Raw genomic sequence first — 18,668 nt, 5'->3', positions numbered from 1 at the left:
AGCTAGCGGTACAGGTTGGGGCAGGAAGTGGAAAAGGGACAGGGGGTGGAGACTTGAGGTTGCAGGGCTGTCTGGGTTGCAAGCTTAGGCGTGCACTGTCAGAATTGGCTACCAACCCCTGGGTTAGAGGATCACAAGTAGTCTCATCTGGCTTCATAATCTATGACTCTACATTGGTTGTAAATTATGCTTGAAGCTGAAACAAGAGAAATTGAAAGTGAAATGACTTTTCATTTCTTTTCTCTATTTTGCCATTGCAAGAAGAAAATAGAGACTCCAAAAATGAGCAACAGTCTGAACTCAACTGTTTCTGTTTTATAAAAGTAGAAAGGTATGTTAAATAATGCAGCTATTGCTGTTTGTTTATTAAACCTTCCATTCCAGCTTCATGGCTTGGTACTGCCCAACTTTTCATTTATTGTTTCTCAGACATTAGATAACCATCAAACAGGAGATAGCACCCTTCTTCTGGAAAACCTAGGGTAAAGAAAAGAATGAACTCCCAGCAGCGAGGACTACTGGCTTACAATAGGGAGTTGGCATGTTATTTTTATTAAATTAAATATTAATGCTTATGTTTGACACCTCACCTATGCTTATAGAATGCAAGAGGAAACACACGTGTTCATGAATTAAAGGGCTGCTTTTCTGTAGAATCATTTGGACTGAGTTACTGTTGTGAAAAGGGTTTCTAACCACCACAGAAACCTCTGGGATCTCTTCACAGGGGGTACACACTTTCAACAGATCAGGGAGTTTTATTGTTTTTCCATGCATGCTTCTTTATCATTTCATCTTCCATTCTTTTCCCCAATCTGAAACTGGGCCTGTAATAATTTGTGAGCATAGCCTCCTATCCTTCAGCTACAACCCCTCTGTGGAAGTCAAGCCCTGGTAGCTTGGTTTCATTAGAGCCATGGGACCAGGGATAAAGTAGGAAACCAGGGCCCCTGCCAAGCATGCAATATTGAGGCAACAGCTTATGTTTGTTTCTTACTGGAACAAACACTTCAACACTTCCTTTGGAGATGAAGGAAACAAGGTCAAGACATACCACTATTGTTACAGTGTTAATATATTCTTCTTAAACAGTACACACACTGCTCTTATAAAAACTTAATTTAATTTGGGACTGTCTTCAATTTACTTACATACTAACAGCTTTCATGATTCCATTTTGCATTAACGCATATTTTCAGAATCTAGATTATCATTTATACAAAACAAAACCAACTGAAAGATCTTTTTCACATTTGTTACCCTAGGTTATGAAAAAAGGCTGATTTTTTGATGGGAGAGAGCATCAGCATGATCTAGCATTTCCTGTAGTTGAAGGATAGGGAATTTTGCTTGTTTTTCAAACCATTTGGCTACAGTGAGAAGCTGCAGCTCCTGGAACGCATGTCCAACAAACTGAAGCCCAATTGGCAAGCCTTTCTCTGAAAGTGCAGTAGGAATGCTTACAGCTGGCAGCCCTGAGAAAAAACAGAATTATTAAACATCATGCATGCAAGATTGGCTATATAACAAACCATATATTAGGACTTATTAGAAGAAGTAACTTCAAAAAAGAACCAAAGCAGAACTTGAGGAAGGTGGGTGGCAGAGAGAACAATGACGACTAGAATAAAAACACTTGTGTCAATTAACCAAGTTTATATGTATTTAGAAGCTTGTATATTTTAAGGTAATAGGATAAGAACTGTTGATTCATCTAAGTTAGGAGTTTTCAACCTTTTTGGGTCAGTGTACCCCCAGCCGCTGGTAAAGAAGGCAGGAGTCCCCCAGTGACTGGGGTGGGGTGGGGTTCTCCTGCGGCCGATTGGCAAGCGTGCTGGTGGCGTGGCGGTGCCTGCTGCTGAGTACCCCCCAAGGCCATCCCAAGTACCCCCAGGGGCGCGCATACCCCCCAGTTGCAAACCCCTGATCTAAGTCAAACAAGCCCACAACTTAAGATGACAAGTTGATTACAAGTAAGATGACAACTTGATTAAGCTGGAGCTTCCTGTGCAAAGGTGGTGGGGGAAGCTGGAGCTACCTATGCAAAGGCAACTGGCAGGAGGTTATAGGCTCTAACCATTTTTCCCCAGCAATCTACTTAAGTAGTTCATCTACTCACCTGACATGTTTGCAGCCTGTGTAAAAATATCATCCTGTGCACTGCGGGTTCTATTGTCCTCTTTGATGAACTCCACATAAGGAACTGCATCTCTCAGAGTGGTGGGAGTGAGCAAAACATCAACACCACTATTGAAGACGTTCACAAAGTCATTGGCAATGAGACGCCTCACTTTTTGGGCCTTGATAAAATATTTCTCATAGTTCCTAGAAACAAATATTGTCACTCTTGTTAGAGATCCAATTTGTGAAGACACAGAACCTAATTCCTCAGTTGCTATGGAAAAAACAAACCCAACATTTTCTTGAGCTGCAGGACTGAATTTTCAATAGAGCACATAATTGCTCATCAAAATGACATGCTAGTGTTTCACCAATAACAGTAAAGCATGTTGTTAAAAAAAGCCATGAAAGAGATGGAGAAGGGACAGTTGTGTGAGGGAAGAAGGAAGAAACAGGGAAACATAGCTAGAGAAGGCTATGAAGCAAAGAGAAACCCAGTGGAAGATGGGAGACTAGCATAAAAATTGGCTCCCTTTGCTTGACCCCTAAGTATCCACCAAATCTTACTGTGTGATAGAACAGTGATTACTGAAAAAAAGCAGACTGCTAAAACAGAAGTACAGTTCAGGATAATCACCATTTACGATTCAATCCAGCATTTCCATCAAGCATATGAACAGTCCCATTACCTCAATGGAGCTACTCACATGCTTAAAGCTATTCATATGTTTGTGTGTTCTATGGATTTGGTCTTTTTTTTTTTTTTTTTTTACATTTCAGAGAAGTTAAACACAAACTCCTTACCCAAACATTCCTTATTCATTTTTATATGTAAATAGTACTTTAAGTTGAACAGTCTATAGGTTTGTTGTTTACTTCTGTAAACTTTTGAGCCAGAAACCCCACCCCCAGATAACCATATGATTATGATTCCTGCTACTCCACATGCAGCACTGCCCTCAATTTAGAGTGTTAGGCAGCTGATATTTAGGATCTTGGTTGCAAAATCACTGAACATCCAAAACTCAAAACCAAACACCCATAGGTACACAAAAATAAGCAAATATATCATAAATGGATAGATATCGCAGTGCCAGCGTGTCTGCATCTGTAACGGTCCAGATTATACAAGACCCACAACGATCAATCTGAAGAACTGATTTTTTGGAGTTGTAATGAAAATGATTTGAATGCTTTGTAATTTTTCAAGGCTTTATAAAAAATACTGAGATAGAAACTAGAACTTAATCATCAAAAATGATGGTAGACTACAAGTTCTAGTACAGTCTATATCTTGGGTGATCAGTTAAATTGTAGAAGATAGCTATCTTTTTCACAGTTATTTGTGAAATTATCCTAGTACAACATGGGAAAAGCAGTTCATGAAAATACTAAACATTTTCAGAAGTCATAAGAATATAGAAACACATCAGCCTCATGCAGTCACTGGCTAGTATTTTTTTTAACTAGGCTTCATATATACCTGAAAATATTTTATAACTTGCGAATATATCAAAGAATAAACATCTGACTCCTACAATTTCTTACTAGAACGTGTTTTTAACCATGGACTCTATTCTTAATAAGTCATTTACTGTAGCTTGTAACACAGTGGCAAGACTGCCCCCTGTTTAGTTTTAGTGGAAGTCAGTCCTGTTTTCCTTTACCCAAAGTGATCTATACATGTAGTTAAGCATTCAGTCTAAAATAACGAAAGATGGTCCACACAAACTTAATCAGGAGGACTGAGCTGGGCACACAAAGCGAATATACCGACAGATATTTCTTGGGAGCTGGCTTCAAATACTGATTGATGACATCTGTCTTAAAGACACAGGTTTTAGCAGCTCTATGAGATTCAGTCAGCAGCAATATTCTTCTGGAACATTTATTTTGAGACTGAGTACACAGCTAAATTATCTTGCTTGGTATCCAACAGGAGGAAGGCAGAGAGGGTAGGAGTCTTACCAAGAAAATTTTCCACAATAGTTGTAAATAAAGATAGAAATTAAAAGCGAGAATTAAAATTATCCCCTCTGAATTTTCACAGAAGTTTTTCAAAGCCAGATTTGGAAATTATGACTTCACAAAATAAGTGAGCTCATTTGATCACACAGAATAATTCTTTCCTCTTTACATTTGGAAGGATAAAAGGGAAAGGCAAGAGATGTATATAAATTGAGTACCATTTCTTAAAGATTTCTGTGGAAGGTGCCAATGACACAGACCAAACCATTTCTATGCATCAAGAGCTTTAGCTAAATTAAATTGGCTTTGTTCTGAAGGCCACATTACATTTAATTGTATATTTAGGTTCCATTTGGATGTCGATGGCATACCACTGACTAGATTTTTGCATAATTTAACTGAAGGTTGCCAATAATGTCAGATGAAAGAAATCACAAAGTTGTTCGACCTTGCTAAATTAAAAAAGGCTTCCAGCTAAGGGCAAAGGAAAACATCATTTCTACCTATTAATAACTGTTAACAGCTAAAGCAATACACAAAACTATTGCCTTAGTAACATAGAAAAGTCTGCCCCACACAAGTAGTTTTGTCATCTGGACCGAGTACAGACATTCAAAAGGCCTGAGCCTGAATCAATTCAAGCTTTGCAGGTTAGTCTAACCTGTGTAGATTGAACCAGCAAGCAAGTGAACAGATATTCACTTTTGGTTCTGGAAATGCAGCCACATGCCTGCGGTAGCCCAGGCCAGAAGCCGGGGGGCCCAAGGGAAGCTGAGCTGAGGAGGGGGCATCACCAGGCTCCAGCAAGCTGGGTATGATTGGGGAGGAGTTTAAACCCCCATGATGGCCTACACGATCCCCAGTCAAGGTGTGCCTGGAGGTGGAAGGGAGAAGTAGCCCCTGTTAGGCATTTTTCACCCCCCTCCCCCCCGCCGCTTGAGCGGTGCCAGCCTCAGCAGCAGCCTGAAGTGAATGGGGAGATGGAGCATGGTTTAATTCCCCCACTCCCTCCCATGTACCACCGGTACAGACTGCAACCAGGGGCGCAGTGGCCCCTATCAGGCATTTTGCTCCGCTCACCATTCAACTGGCGGAGGGCATGGCCAGCCCCAGTAGCAGCCAGAAGCAAACGGGGGGGGGTCATTTCAGGCTGCTGCCAGGGCTGGCTTCGCCCCCCACTGCTTGAGTAGCTGGGGGCAGGGGGGATGACTGACAGGGGCTGCTACGCCCCCATTAGGCAGATGGGATCCCCCAGTTTTGGCCATTGTGAAACTGGTTTATGTACACTAAGCTTCTGTTCTGTTACAGGTTTAAACTAGTTTCTGATCACTTAAAACCAGTTTATGTGAAACTTCAGTCCCTAGCCCTGCTATAAACAAATATATAACCTTTGAAGATTTAAGCTTTAAAATGTGTTGAACTTACTGCTTCAGCAAAAAGTAGTTTCCTGATAGAATTCTTCCCCTTACAACATCATTAAACCCTTCTCGTCGTGTTGCGGCATACATGCTTTCTGTTGACTTGTCAATATTAGAACGGTGTCCTAAAAATAAACCACCAGTGATTTGGAAATAAACCCTAGAAGCCATGAAAACTGTTAAACAATAGTGACAGTAAGGCAGAGCTGAAGTAACATGCAATTAATTTTTCATGGAACCAAACCCAAAGCTTTTATATTTATTAAAAGCTATTAACGTATATTAAAAGCTAAAATATATTAACCAAACTTCAGCACTGGACTTCCACTTTTAAAGACCAGGTAGCACCTACTATACAGGATATGTTTACAGGATGTTGCATGGTTCACAGATCCTCAGTCTAGCCCTCTGCACACTAGCTCCTAAACCAGAAGTACTGTAGTTACGTTCTGAGAAACACAGCTAAATGTCAGGTTCTAACACGACTGCTGCTTCTGACTTGGAATGGTTTTGTGCCTTGTGTGGCATGTCATACTTGTGTCGTGGAATGGATCTAACTCTTACTCCTGCTCTTCAGTTTGACATGGAGAAAGCTGCCTCTTTTTTTTTTCCTGTCCTTGACTTAAAAGTATTTTTGTAACACTGGCAGATCATCCTCCAGTTCATTTTGAGCAAAGATTAACACTGGAGTTGAACAGTGCACTACTCCACAAGTAAAACTGAGACAGCAATCTTCTCCAACTAAAAATTGATTTATTCATCCAAAAGCTTTGATTCTAAGCCAACTGAAGTTAACAGGAGGACTTTAACAAAGAGTTCAACAGACTTTGGATCAGAGTCTAATCTTTCCAGAACTTAAAGCACACCCCAAAAAAACTGAGGACCAAAGACTGTAGTGGCATAAGCAGTGCAATTCCAATTATTTTAGTGGAGATGTACTTGCTCATGGGACTTTCTTATGAGTTTGGCCAATTACACTCTTCTGGAACTATTGAACAGGTGTGCAGAGAGGATCTGAATTTAGTTCAAAATTTTATTTGCATGTGTTTATAAGTTGGTGATGGCTATATTATCCCATAGTGGTTTAGAGTACACACACATCATTTAAGTATAAAACAAAATCCAGATAGGTATCAGACTGTGAATACCATAAAATTAAGGCCTGCGATTTAAAGAAAAGCAAACCATAACTAAAAGGAAGGAAAACACAGTATGTCTTGCAATTGTTTTGTGCAAGTGAAACACTTGAGGCAATTAATGTAACTTTTCTATTCCCTGAAAACCAGATCACCATTAGGTAGAAACTTAAAGATAGACCATCAGATCTCTTGAAAATCCTAACTCATTTTAAGGCAGTATAGACTATGTCTTCCTTTAGTGAATAACCAGCTTCAGAACAGAGTAAAAATAAATATTCTGTTCAACTGTATCACACATGCCCATAATACCATAAACAAGTGATAAACAAAGATGCTAATTCAGGAAACTACTTTGTTCATATTTACTAGCATAGGTTTTTTTCAGCATGCATTTACAGAAACAGTAACTTAAGTGTCAGAGAGAGTGCCATTCTATGGGGCATTGGTGACAACAGGCACGGTAAAGACACTGTAATTCACGGCTGCCTAAATGGTGTCCTACGGGGTTAGACTGCAGCCCATAGGGTTCATTAGTGCAATTGCTGAAGCTGCTGCACTGACAGCTCTGTAAACCAAGGGTGAATCCTGATGCTAAGCCCTCTTGCTCGCCATTGATTTTGGACTTTTTAGTTACTGCAGGTAACTAACTGGTGGCATGGGAAACAAGAGTGGGGAGGGGCACAATATGGGAAGTGGATTCAGCAACAAGCTACTGCCCTGCTGCCAAAAGTGAGCTCTCTGACCCACAGAACAAAATACATTAGACAACCTTGCTTTAATTAAATCCATGAATACAGCAAAGAGGTTAATTTAATTGAGGGCAGCATGTTCCTTCCAGTCGGCAATGACTAAGCCGAGTGAGCCACTAGCTAGATGGGAAACCTTCGTGTATCAATAAGCTGAAAACTTCCATAGATGACATCATCTGCACAGATTTCAACTATAACTATACTATGAGACTGCTGCCACTTTAAGTACAGTGGCTAAGCTACCTGGTATAGACCCAGCTATGCCAGTAGAGGGAATGTTTCCACTAAGGAAAGTTACACCAGCTTCTCTAAATGGCAGAAACCTTCTGCTGTGTCTATGCCAAGTGTTTTGCTAGCATAGCTATATTAGCTACAGGAGATGTTCTTTTAAGACTCCGTATTTGACATAGCTATACCATTCAAATCAGTAAGATAAAGCCCATTCAAAAGAGTATAATGTATAGCATCTCACTAAATAAAAAGGCAGAATGTTTAGGTCAGTGGTTTCCGAACTGTGGGTTAAAACCCCAAATGGGGTTGCAACATCAGCAGATGGGTTTGCAGTATGGTGCTCTCTCCCACCCCAGGTCCCACCCACTGGGCTGCAGAGGCCTGGGGGAAGGGCAGCAGGGCAGGGAAACCCAAGCCTGCAGCAGGCAGCCTACATCCTCTCTCCAACCCCGGACGCTCACAGCTTCTGCTCAGGCTGTGCCACCCGTGGGGAAGGGGACAGAGGTGGGGAGCCACACTCTGTGCTTTGGCCTCAGCAGCTGCTGCTTCCTGTGGGCAGCAGCTGGGGCTCAGATGCTACTGAGGTGGGGGACAGGGGGGCTGCAAGTTGGGAGTAAGGGGCCATACTGAGGAAATGGGGTTATGCTGAGGAAAAGTTTGGGAAGCACTGGTTTAGGTACATACTGAACACATTGTACCTTTAAAAATTCAATTTCTGAAACAAAAAAAATATACTTTTTTGCTAGAAGCAGATATCCAATAAGGGCTTCACAGTGTTTGGGTTATCCAGTCACAATGCAGGTGACCTCAATTTCCACTGATTCATTCCAGCTTTCTTCTAAGATAGGGTTTTTACTTTACAGTGCCTTTGGATCACATCACTCTCCAAACATTTAACTATATATTACACAGTTGTTAACAATTTCCAGGCCACTTAAAACTTTCTTACTCTTATACCAAGTGGTATGGAGTCATGTTTTTAGAGGAAGGAGGACTTACCGTATTCCAGTCCATCAAATCTGGCCATATTTGATGCAACTTCTGCTGTGCACAGCACATGATAGCAGACAATAGAATAACAAGTGTGCGGTAGGCTCACTTCAATTACTCTAGCACCTGCATTCTCAAAGAGGTCAGCAGCTTTCGACCAGACTGCCAGAGTTTCACTAGACAACCCAGGTATGTGGTATTCCTTGGAGGAGAACAAAAGTAAGGAGATTAATTCTAGGCATAAATATATTTTTGGATAGTTTTACATGGGTTTACTTTCAGTGGTTCTTATGCAAGCAGCATTAAGGGATATACTATTTGATGAAAATACTTTTAAATGATCTTTTAAAATATTTATTATAGACAACTGTCTCTGTGGTGTGTTGGCTATCAAATACATACATGATTCATATATTTTAAGACCATTATGATCACTTCGCCTAACTGCTTGTATAGACAGAGATGACAACTACCCTCAGGTGATTCTTGCTGCAGGTCTTGAATTACCGGATGAGTAGCTGCCTATTTATCTGTCTTTTGACAGGGACCATGGTGTACTGCCCTGCATTCATGAACAGTTCGATTTACATTTTAATCCATGATGCAGGAACTTTACAGGTGACACTGCATGAACAGAAAACATTCAAAAAGCATTTTGGCAAGTGTTATGCCTAGGGCCCCTGGCACTTGTTTATGTAATGGCAAGATGGGATCTGATCCCCCATCTCAATAACAGCAACTCCTGCTATACCACCTATGCATAGCAGAAGGCATGATTTCTGGGATCAGGGATTAGATCCCATCTCGCCATTACTGCTTGCCAGTGAAGAAGGATCATAAGCCTGGGCTCCCCCTGCACTGGCAAACTGAAAGGAGTGCCCACAGCAAGTCCAGCAAAGCTGATAATCAGCTGATTGTTTGCTCTAGCCCCAAGAACCCTATCAGAGACTCAAACCAGTTCCAGTACACTCTGGGGCCAGGGCTGACAATCAGCTGATTCTCACCTAGGCTTCTGACAGCACTAGGGCCAGTTCCAGTCTCCAGTGTAGTGAGCTGACAATAAATTAATTGTTGGTGCTGGCTGGGATAGCCCCAAGTCCAATTCTAAACTGGGGCTGCCTGGGCAGGGCTGACAATCAGGTGACCTCAGTTTCCATGGATTAGTGGAATTAGCTGATTGTCAAAACCCAGCACCCTGCTGGGGCACAGGCGAATCAGAGACTTTGGGGTGGGGGGGAGCTGAAGGGCTTCCCCTCTGGGGACTTTAAACTCCACCAGGAGCCTCTGATCCCCGGCACACTGGCAGCCTAGCCAGACTTATGGGTGCCCCTTAAATCCACCTGGGTGGTAGGAACTAGAGATTGGTTACCCTCTCCCTACTGCCTGGGTCCGAAGACCCATGGAGTTTTAAAAAGCATGGCTGTAGCTCATGGTGCAGGGCATAAGCTCCTGGCTCCTCAGCTGCTCATGCCTCACAGGTGAGAACAGTTAAAATATTACCTTTGGTATTCCTATGCAGAACTTGCTGACATCTATGACACTGGGTAATTCAAATGGGTTAAAGGGGTCTTGCACTGTGGTAGAGTCTTTAGGATCGTGCCCAGCAAGCACACCTGAAATGTGAAATAGGTTTCAAAAGGTACAGGAAAGAAAATACAATAGGGACTACTTGAATTCGCAGGTTGAGACAAATTGCATAAGACATATACGCTAGTAATACCCAACACAGTTGCAGCATCATCCACGCATCTGGTTAAAATCCCTGGTACGTCCATGGAATTCACTAGAGGAATGAGACCATGGCGAGACACCAATCCATAGGTTGGTTTTAAACCTACTACTCCACAGTGAGCAGCTGGGTTTCTGGTGGATCCTCCTGTATCTGATCCCAAAGCCCTATGATATAAACAGAATTATTAACAGAATTGACTACTGTAGAACACATCCAAAGTGTATCTGTTATTAAAGTCACAAACCTCTAGATGTGATTTTTCTACACAAAGGTCATGTACAGACATGGTGTTTGAAGTGCTCCAAACAGCAAAGATAAAGATGTGCACATGCTTTCAAAGAGCGCTTTCAAAAAAGTGACCCTCGGAAAAAAAAGAAAAAAAAAGGAAGGTCTTTCAAGGACTTTCCTTTGTAGCACTTTCTGAAATGTCCCTACATTCTAGCAGTCTTCTGGTATTCCACAGTGGAAGGGGAGGGTAGACAGCCAACGAATACTCTCCTGTGCATTCAACTGTCCTCAGGACCCTCTGAAGACCAGAAGCTAAGAGGTATGCACAGTTCCCTGTTCACCAGGCCCTTGGCTAAAGAGCAGTCCCACTATGTGCCTTCCTGGCCATTTTGAAGCTCTTTGGGAATGGGGGAGAGGAAGTAGGGTGGCCTGCACATTTGCATGGTGCTGAAACAGAAGCGTGCCAGGGTTGAGAGCACTTCAAATGTATATCTGTCCATACTCAAAGAGAAAATATTTAAAGCACATTCTTTTTATGCATTCAGGCCCCATTTATTCTGCCCTACCTTTCCAGTCTTTAGCTTGAACCAGGAGCTTTTAGTTTACAGCAAAATATTTATAAGCACTTACCCTTTAATACAATAAGGTCCAATACCTATTAAAGATTATGGCAATATTTTTTGTTTTCCAAGATTACAATGGCACAAGGTCTTACGTTTCCATTAGTCAAACTCACACCTGCAATAATACCGCATTTTTTGTACATTCAGGAGGAAAACCACAGCTGAACTTTTTTAAAACAAAAAATGCTGCTGTTAAAAATAAAAATGTTTTGTAAAAATAAAAGTTTATTCCAATGAAATCTTTTATTGTTTTAAGAAACTTAAAAAGGAAGAAAAGTATCATTTTTAATTGAAATCTGTCTTGATTGGATTTTTCCAAAAAAAAATTGTAAAAAGGTCAATTTCAGATGAAAACGTTCCTTCTTGTTTTTGAAAATTTTTTTCACTAGTTCAAATTTTTCAGTCCATGTTTCCAATGAATTTATTTTTTTTTCACAAACTGGATTTGTACACCAACTCTAATTTTTCATGTTATATGGCATGATACTGCCTAAAAGAAATTGGTTTCAGAGTAAACTGGAGTAAAAAAACCAAATCCCCTTATAGTCTCCATAAATATATCTTCATTTGAGATCTTATTTTTTTTTTCAACTTAGAATCAGAAAATCTAGGATGACTTGTATTCAAAAGAGATACAGTAAGCTCAAATGTCTTCTGATTGAAAAATATAGCTGGAGTGTTCATTATACAGATGACCTAGCATTTCTAAAAGCCCTGCAAAAAATGTTCTTTATATCTTCCACCTGTACTGATACTAACAGAAATCTGAGTTTAAAATTGTTCACACACTTTTATTTCTTGCAAATAACAGCTCATTAGTGTATGCAGTTAAGAACACTGTTAAAACACTTTTCGAAGTCATAACCAACTAAAATTGGGTTTTTAAAGAAACTCTTTTTGAATGCATTTTTCTGAAAGGTAACTTTTAAGTATCTATGTAGTTCAAATCATTTCAGTAAATCTGAGATCTGAAAGTTATTAGTCCCCAAATCCTATAAATTTGCCTGAATTACAGGTACTCCTGCCATATAAATTAACTCTGGGAGAAAAGAATATTACAATCCTAGAGATGAGAGCTTTTATAAGGCAGGGTTTTTTGTGCCGATTCAGCTAGCTGATATATCACTGATTGTAGGATACTTTTTAAAAGAGCAAGTATGGATGATAACAGTTAATTTCCCTCTTCCATAAATTTATTTCAGGCAATCCAAAATGTTCACACCACTATGCTGACTAAGATTTAGAAGGAAGTGTCTTAAATCTATCCATACAAAATCACTTTCCTTTTGTGTTATGCCTTATATCCTGAACACCACAGAGGTACTGAAACTAATTATTGAATAGAAGTGCTAATAATTGTCCAGTTTCAAACAGAAACACTATCTGCCCTTGGGTATGCAGTATGAACTAGATTATCAGAAGCGCCTAAAATTAAGCTTGGAGGAAAAGTACTACATGAGTATGGTGCAGTTAATTAAAATAAGGTCTAAAGAGCTTCTTACGCAAAGCATGTGAAAGATGATACAGCAGCAGCGCTACCTCCTGAGCTTCCTCCTGCTATCAGCCAACTGGAGTCTTCATTCTCAAGACGGGAGTTCTGCCCACATTTTTCCTTGTACTGTCTTGAATAACTCCATGGGTTTCTAACTGGTCCAAATATCCCATCAGTGCTCCCAGATCTGATGTAAGAGATTTGGATAGGTTAAACACAGACAACTGTAGAGCAGCAATGGATTATACACTGAGAAAAATACAGTGAATACAACCACTCCTTAACCCTAAGTGATAACTAATGTTTCAGTTGCAGGTTGGAGTTTGCTTGGTTACCAGAAAAAGCAATTTTTTTCGAAGACAATGAATACTACTTAATCAACCATCTCAGTAGCATCCTATTGTTTACAGGTGATACAATGGCTAGCTCACTCTTTTCTTAAAAACAGCTGGATACACACCATAATGAAATAAATATCCAGTGAAGTTCACAGAAATAGCCATTGTGTAGCTATAGCCACCCATGGTAAATATTTGCTTTCCTTATTTTCTGAATATGCATAACTTATTAATTAAGGATGAGGGAGGTATCAGAGTAGACACTGTGTAGTCACACAATAATGTGCAAATATTCGTTAATAATGTTAAATATAACTCACCCCATAGCAAATTCATCTAGGTTTGTTTTTCCTATAAGCACAGCACCCTGATCCAATAATTTTTGAACTACAGTAGCATTGTAAGGAGGAATATAACCTGAAAAACAATTAGATCAGTTAAGAGACTGTCTGGTGCCATCTGGATAAATTTTAGTAACTAGACCTTCAAACAGTTCTAAGTAGCCATTATCTCTGCATGGCAACTGTCTATACAATGCCAGGAACCCTCAAAATAGTGAAGTTTATCATCAATAAATTCTGATCGATCACAAACAGAGAATGAGTATTAGACAGAATGCATCTTTCTTTCCCGCCCTCCAAGACTGATTGATTTGTGCAGCTAAATTCAAACTACATTTGGTCATGCTGTGATGAGAACCAGACCTATTACAACAGAATTTAACATGGTGGTTGCCACTAGTTAACTAATGGAGTATTGTTAATCAATATTGACTGAGATTTTCTTTTTGAGAAAGTCAGCACAGAGCAGTCTAAACCCTGAGCGTCTCAGAAGTGCTGTCTTCCATCACTCAAAGCTGCCTGGGAGGCTTGCCAAAGGAAAGGCATCTGAAATAACTTGACACTCCTGTAAAATCCATTTTTTTCTTCTATTGTTAGAAAACTAAAATAAAATAGTAGAATTTTTTCCCTAACCACCCTCAAAATATTTTTAAGTTTCACTTGTGCTTCTGTCAAGATTTTTTTCTATAATCAGCTTCATTCTTTCCACTGTGCTAATTAATGGATTTTCCATTTATGCTGGCTTCTCAGAGCAACACAAAATTATATTTTTTTTAAATTCTATTTTTAATTGTGTTTTTTCTAAGCAAACATAACACAAAGCTATGGGAATTGTCATGTTTATACATGAAGATTAATGATCAAAATCAGGAATGCAGAGAGCAGAATTCAAAACTAAGGCAACATCAATTTAAAAGACAGCTATTAAGTTGAAGGACCAGGATTAAAAATTCTGAAAGAACAAACTAGAAACTGTGTTTGAGTTCTGCTATATAGTACAAATCAACAAACAACAGTGAAGAGTGAAGAATACTGGCAACCTGAACGTAACTTGGAACAAAATGTAACCTATTGTTAAAATTACAGTCTGTTGGCTAGAATTAGTACTGGATGACTTTATTTGTCAAACAGTTACAATTACAGGAGCAACATATATAAAAAGTGAAAACTGTCTGCAAACTCAGAAAAGGCAAGGACGACTGCAGTGTCCGAAACTACGTCAAGATTTTTTTTTAAATGACTAGGTTTCAACTACACTGTGCTTCATAGAAGTTTTAGAGAAAAGAACCAGAACTGGTTTTGCCTCTACTTTACCTTTTAGCATGTTTGATGCGCATGTTGTTTCAATGCCAGCTGTGCTAAAGTTGTCTTTTACTGCAACAGGAATTCCATCTAAATCCCCCAGTGACTGACCTGTAATAACAAGAGGTATAACAGCACCACAACATAAATCTAAATATTAAGAAGGGTTTAGTCATTCCTTTTTATTTTCCACTTCTGTTTTGTTTTTTATTAGGATTTACGAATTGTTTTGATCATCAAACAAATGCTTTTAAAGTTATATTTTCACAAAGTTTCAACTCTGTTCTTAAGGGCTTTGTTGCCCAAGCCAGATTTGTCCTAAAACTGCTTAGGTTCTGTAAAATGTCATCGGCCCGCTACTAAGAGAGCTGCTTCCAAAATAGGTTAGCTATCCCAAAAAAGTGCCTTCCCCACAAGGGATGACCATATAATGCTTGCATCAATCTGAAATCCATGCCATTCCCACCCAGGAAAGGAGTCGAGGCTGCCTGCCTGATGTGCCCAGCAAGTGAAACGAAAGCAAAAAGGAAACCATAGCAAGACGAAGAATCTGTCCAAGGTGACTTGACAATTGATCAAAGGAAGAATCTTAAAGGAGACAAATGTATTCGAGTTACATCTCCTCTACAGTAGTTTGCCAAAGGGGTTGAATAACAGAAACTGTCAGCTACAAAAGAGAAAAACCACATCAGAATGAATTCTCCTTTTCTCCCTGTTCTCCAAGCAGGGACATACAGGAAATGTACCTCAAAGTGTTGGGAGAACTCCATCAACAACAGGAGACCACAGCTTCATAAAAATCACCTCTAGTATGATTTTTTTTTTAACATTTAAAACTAAATTAGGCTGGGAGTTGTTTTGTCTTCCCCTGTTGATGGGGCTACAAAGTAAAGGTTATTATGCCCCACTAGCTCTAATAACTGCTGCTGCCAATGTGAACCGAGCTGCTGAAGAATGGGTGGACATTAAGCAGCAGTACAGCTCAGCAAACACAGCTGACCTTTATGTGCAGCCTCCACATAAAGGAAGCTAAATGATTTTGAGTAGTTTTTGTTCTGGGGCACCACAATGAGCACACTAGTGAATAAATATGCTCGCTGTACAACCAGTGGTATCCACAGAGCATTCAGCTTGAATAGGTCCTGTTGCTGTCTAATACAACCAAGTCAAACAAACAGTAGCTTTCCTTTTTTATGCAAGCTGCTAAATCTGACAGAAAGTACTATACCCACTACAGTCAAACAAAAACTTTTGAGGAGATATAACAAATATAGGTAAGCTAATTTACCTCTCCTATATCTCTTCTCAGATTCTTCAGCCTGCCTTAATGCAGTATCTTCTGTTACAGTGATGTAAGCATTAAGAAATTTGGTGGTTTTGATAAGAGACAGACATCGTTGACAAAGTTCTGTTGGACTCACTCGGCCTTCCTTTAGTGCTGTAGACACCTGAAAGGGTATTTTTCATTTTCAAGTGTTAAGAACCTAGTCACAAAGACCAGTTAGATCTGCAGTTTCATTTAAGTTTCTAAAACTGATTTTCTCCACCCTCTACTTGAGGATTAATACAGCTGTGGTGTGTAGCATGTACGTGATGGAACAACAACCTTGGCTAATCAAGCACTCTGCAAACTTTTGCCTAAGTTTTTCAAATGGTTCTGTCTTCAGCCTGCGACACCACCATTTTGGTCAATGCCTAAACAACTTCTGAATTAGAGGTGCATCAATACATCGGTCCAATATCAGATAGGCACTGATATAAAGAAAATTATTGTATCAGAAGTCGCTTGATGTGGCCGATAATTTGGCCAATAAATGCCTGTGCGTGTGTATCCACAGCCGCAGTGCAGCATGCAGGTAGCAACGAGCACAGCCTGGCAGCTTGGAGAGCTAAGTGCAGCTAGTAAGTCTGTTGTGGAGGGACAGATCAACACCCCCCAGTGAGGCAAAGGCTAGGGCAGGTGCTGCTCAGCTAAGGTGGGGACCAAACCATGGCTTGTCTGGGGGAGTATGGGGGGCGCACTCCTCCTGCTGTGCTGCGTGCACCCCAGGTGGGCATGGGGGAGGAGGCATGTGCCCCTGATCTGTGCGTGGGGGGCCAGCAGCTGCAGGCTGGTGCCAAGGCTGCACTGGGCATTTCCTGGTGCATGGGGGCTGCACTTGGAGTGGGCAGTGGTGGCACTGGGCAGAGAGCTATAGTGAAATTTGGGATGGCTGCAGCCCTCCCCTGTAGCCAACCTCCCAGTACCATCTCTGCCCACCCCGAGCACAGCCCTGGCCCAACACTTCCCCCACCCACATGCTGGGAAGAACTCAGCGCAGCCCCAGTCCCAACCCAGAGCTGCAGCCCCGCCCATGCATATCCAGGGGGCGCATGCTCTCCCCCCACGCCCTCTTGAGGTACATGCAGCTGTGGAAGCTGCCCCTCGCTCCATACCCCCTGGACGAGCCAACCTGCACCCAGCCCCTGCCCCACTCCTTCCCTCACTGCAAGGGCCTTGATCTGCCTCTCCCCCTATTCCCTTCCACCACAAGAGCCTTACCAGCTGGACACTGCTCTTCAAGCTGCAGGGCTGCATATCGGAAATTGGATCAGTATTGGCCAATATGCCTCCTTTAAAAAACTGCCTATCGGTATCAGCCCCCAAAATCTCTATTGATGCACCCACACAGATCTAATGTGGCAACCTGTCCTGCATGCATTTATCATAAAAACATAGGAAAGTAAGTCTGGAAAGGACTTCAAGAGGTCCATTTAATCCAGTCCCCTGCTCAAGGATCTAAACTGGTGGCACTCAACCTTCACCTTGCAGGCTGGATCCAGCCCAGGACGCCGTATACTCCAGTCCGAGGGTGCTTCCCAAGGGTCCAGAAATTTGGTGGAATCCTAAAGCCGTGGCAATTCATATTGTCACTGCTCCCCTACTTGCCACATTTCCAGGCCTGTGTGGAGCCCTGCAGGCCAGACAACATAGCCCAACACACCAGATCCTGTTGCTCTGCAGACAGATTCAGGGTGGGGGTGAAGCAGTGAGTTCCTCTGTAGCTGTATCCAGCATGTGGGGCTGAGCCAGTGTGAGTGGCCAGAAGGTAGAGCCCCCATGCTCATCCCCCTGCCTGTGAGCCAGATCCAGCCCATAGAGCCATGTCACCCAGCCTGCGTGGCTCCTGCAGCTCCAAAAATCTGGTAGTACGTGGCAGCATTAATTGCCACTTCCCTACTGCTAAATTTCCAGACTGGAAGTGTGACCAAGAAGGCTGAACCCCACTGCTCCAAACCTTCCCCCACAGGACTGTCTGTCCAAGGCGGAGCTGGCCAGCCGGCAACACGCCTCTGGCACTGCGCCCGCTACCTCTGCAGCTTCTGGAGTCTCCAACCTCTCCCTAGGGTTGCCAGGCCTTAAATATGAAATGATCACATTGGGAGCTCAAAAATGATATTTGCTGAAAAGCACTTGTACACTGAAAAAATATGCAAGTAAGTATGCAAATAAGTCTTGTTCTTATTTACTTTATATTGCTCACTGTAAGATGCCAGCGAGTGACTGAGTGAGAACTGGGTCATCAAAGTTGAAGTATTTCTTTATTTTGAGGCAAGCAGTCATAAGCCAGCCCTGATCTCAGGTCAGATTCCCTGAGAGTGACTTGGATTTTGCATTTGCTGCATCACTGAGTTGCCTCAAAAGTTATGCGACATTTTGAACGCTTTTACTGCTCTTGATCGCAAAAGGGGTGAAATTACTGTTACAAATACAATAGTTATCGCACACCGGGCAACACAGCCTCCCCCCGCCCCGCCCCGCCCCTGCTTCCTGCCCTGCCTCCAGGGGGCGCGCGGGGCCGGCTCACGGGGCCCGGACCACCTCCACTCACTTCTCGGAGGGCAGCGCGCAACATGACCCCAACACCGCTCCCGACCGGAAACCTGCTGCTGCCGCGGGACTTAGGGAAACATGGGCGCCGCCATCTTGGATCGCCGGGTTAACATCGGGCTTCG

At 41.7% G+C, this 18,668-nt stretch overlaps 1 protein-coding gene across 1 annotated transcript; it reads right to left on the bottom strand.

Annotated features, from left to right (window-relative positions):
- Positions 1 to 1,057: 1,057 nt before the first annotated feature.
- QRSL1 (glutaminyl-tRNA synthase (glutamine-hydrolyzing)-like 1) lies at positions 1,058 to 18,663 on the bottom strand. Its single transcript, XM_019537838.1, has 11 exons — positions 18,545 to 18,663; positions 15,961 to 16,120; positions 14,685 to 14,783; positions 13,350 to 13,446; positions 12,702 to 12,878; positions 10,337 to 10,512; positions 10,117 to 10,229; positions 8,626 to 8,818; positions 5,515 to 5,632; positions 2,120 to 2,325; positions 1,058 to 1,475 (listed from the first exon to the last, which is right to left on the bottom strand). Exons 1-11 carry the CDS (start codon positions 18,566 to 18,568, stop codon positions 1,267 to 1,269), a joined length of 1,572 nt encoding a protein of 523 aa, XP_019393383.1. The 5' UTR covers positions 18,569 to 18,663; the 3' UTR covers positions 1,058 to 1,266.
- Positions 18,664 to 18,668: the final 5 nt, after the last annotated feature.

Source organism: Crocodylus porosus, unplaced genomic scaffold, assembly GCF_001723895.1.
Source record: "Crocodylus porosus isolate Cpor-Errol unplaced genomic scaffold, CroPor_comp1, whole genome shotgun sequence".
NCBI lineage: Eukaryota > Metazoa > Chordata > Crocodylia > Crocodylidae > Crocodylus > Crocodylus porosus.
The sequence above is the reverse complement of the archived record's forward strand: the minus strand, read 5'-3'. Positions and strand labels throughout refer to the sequence as shown.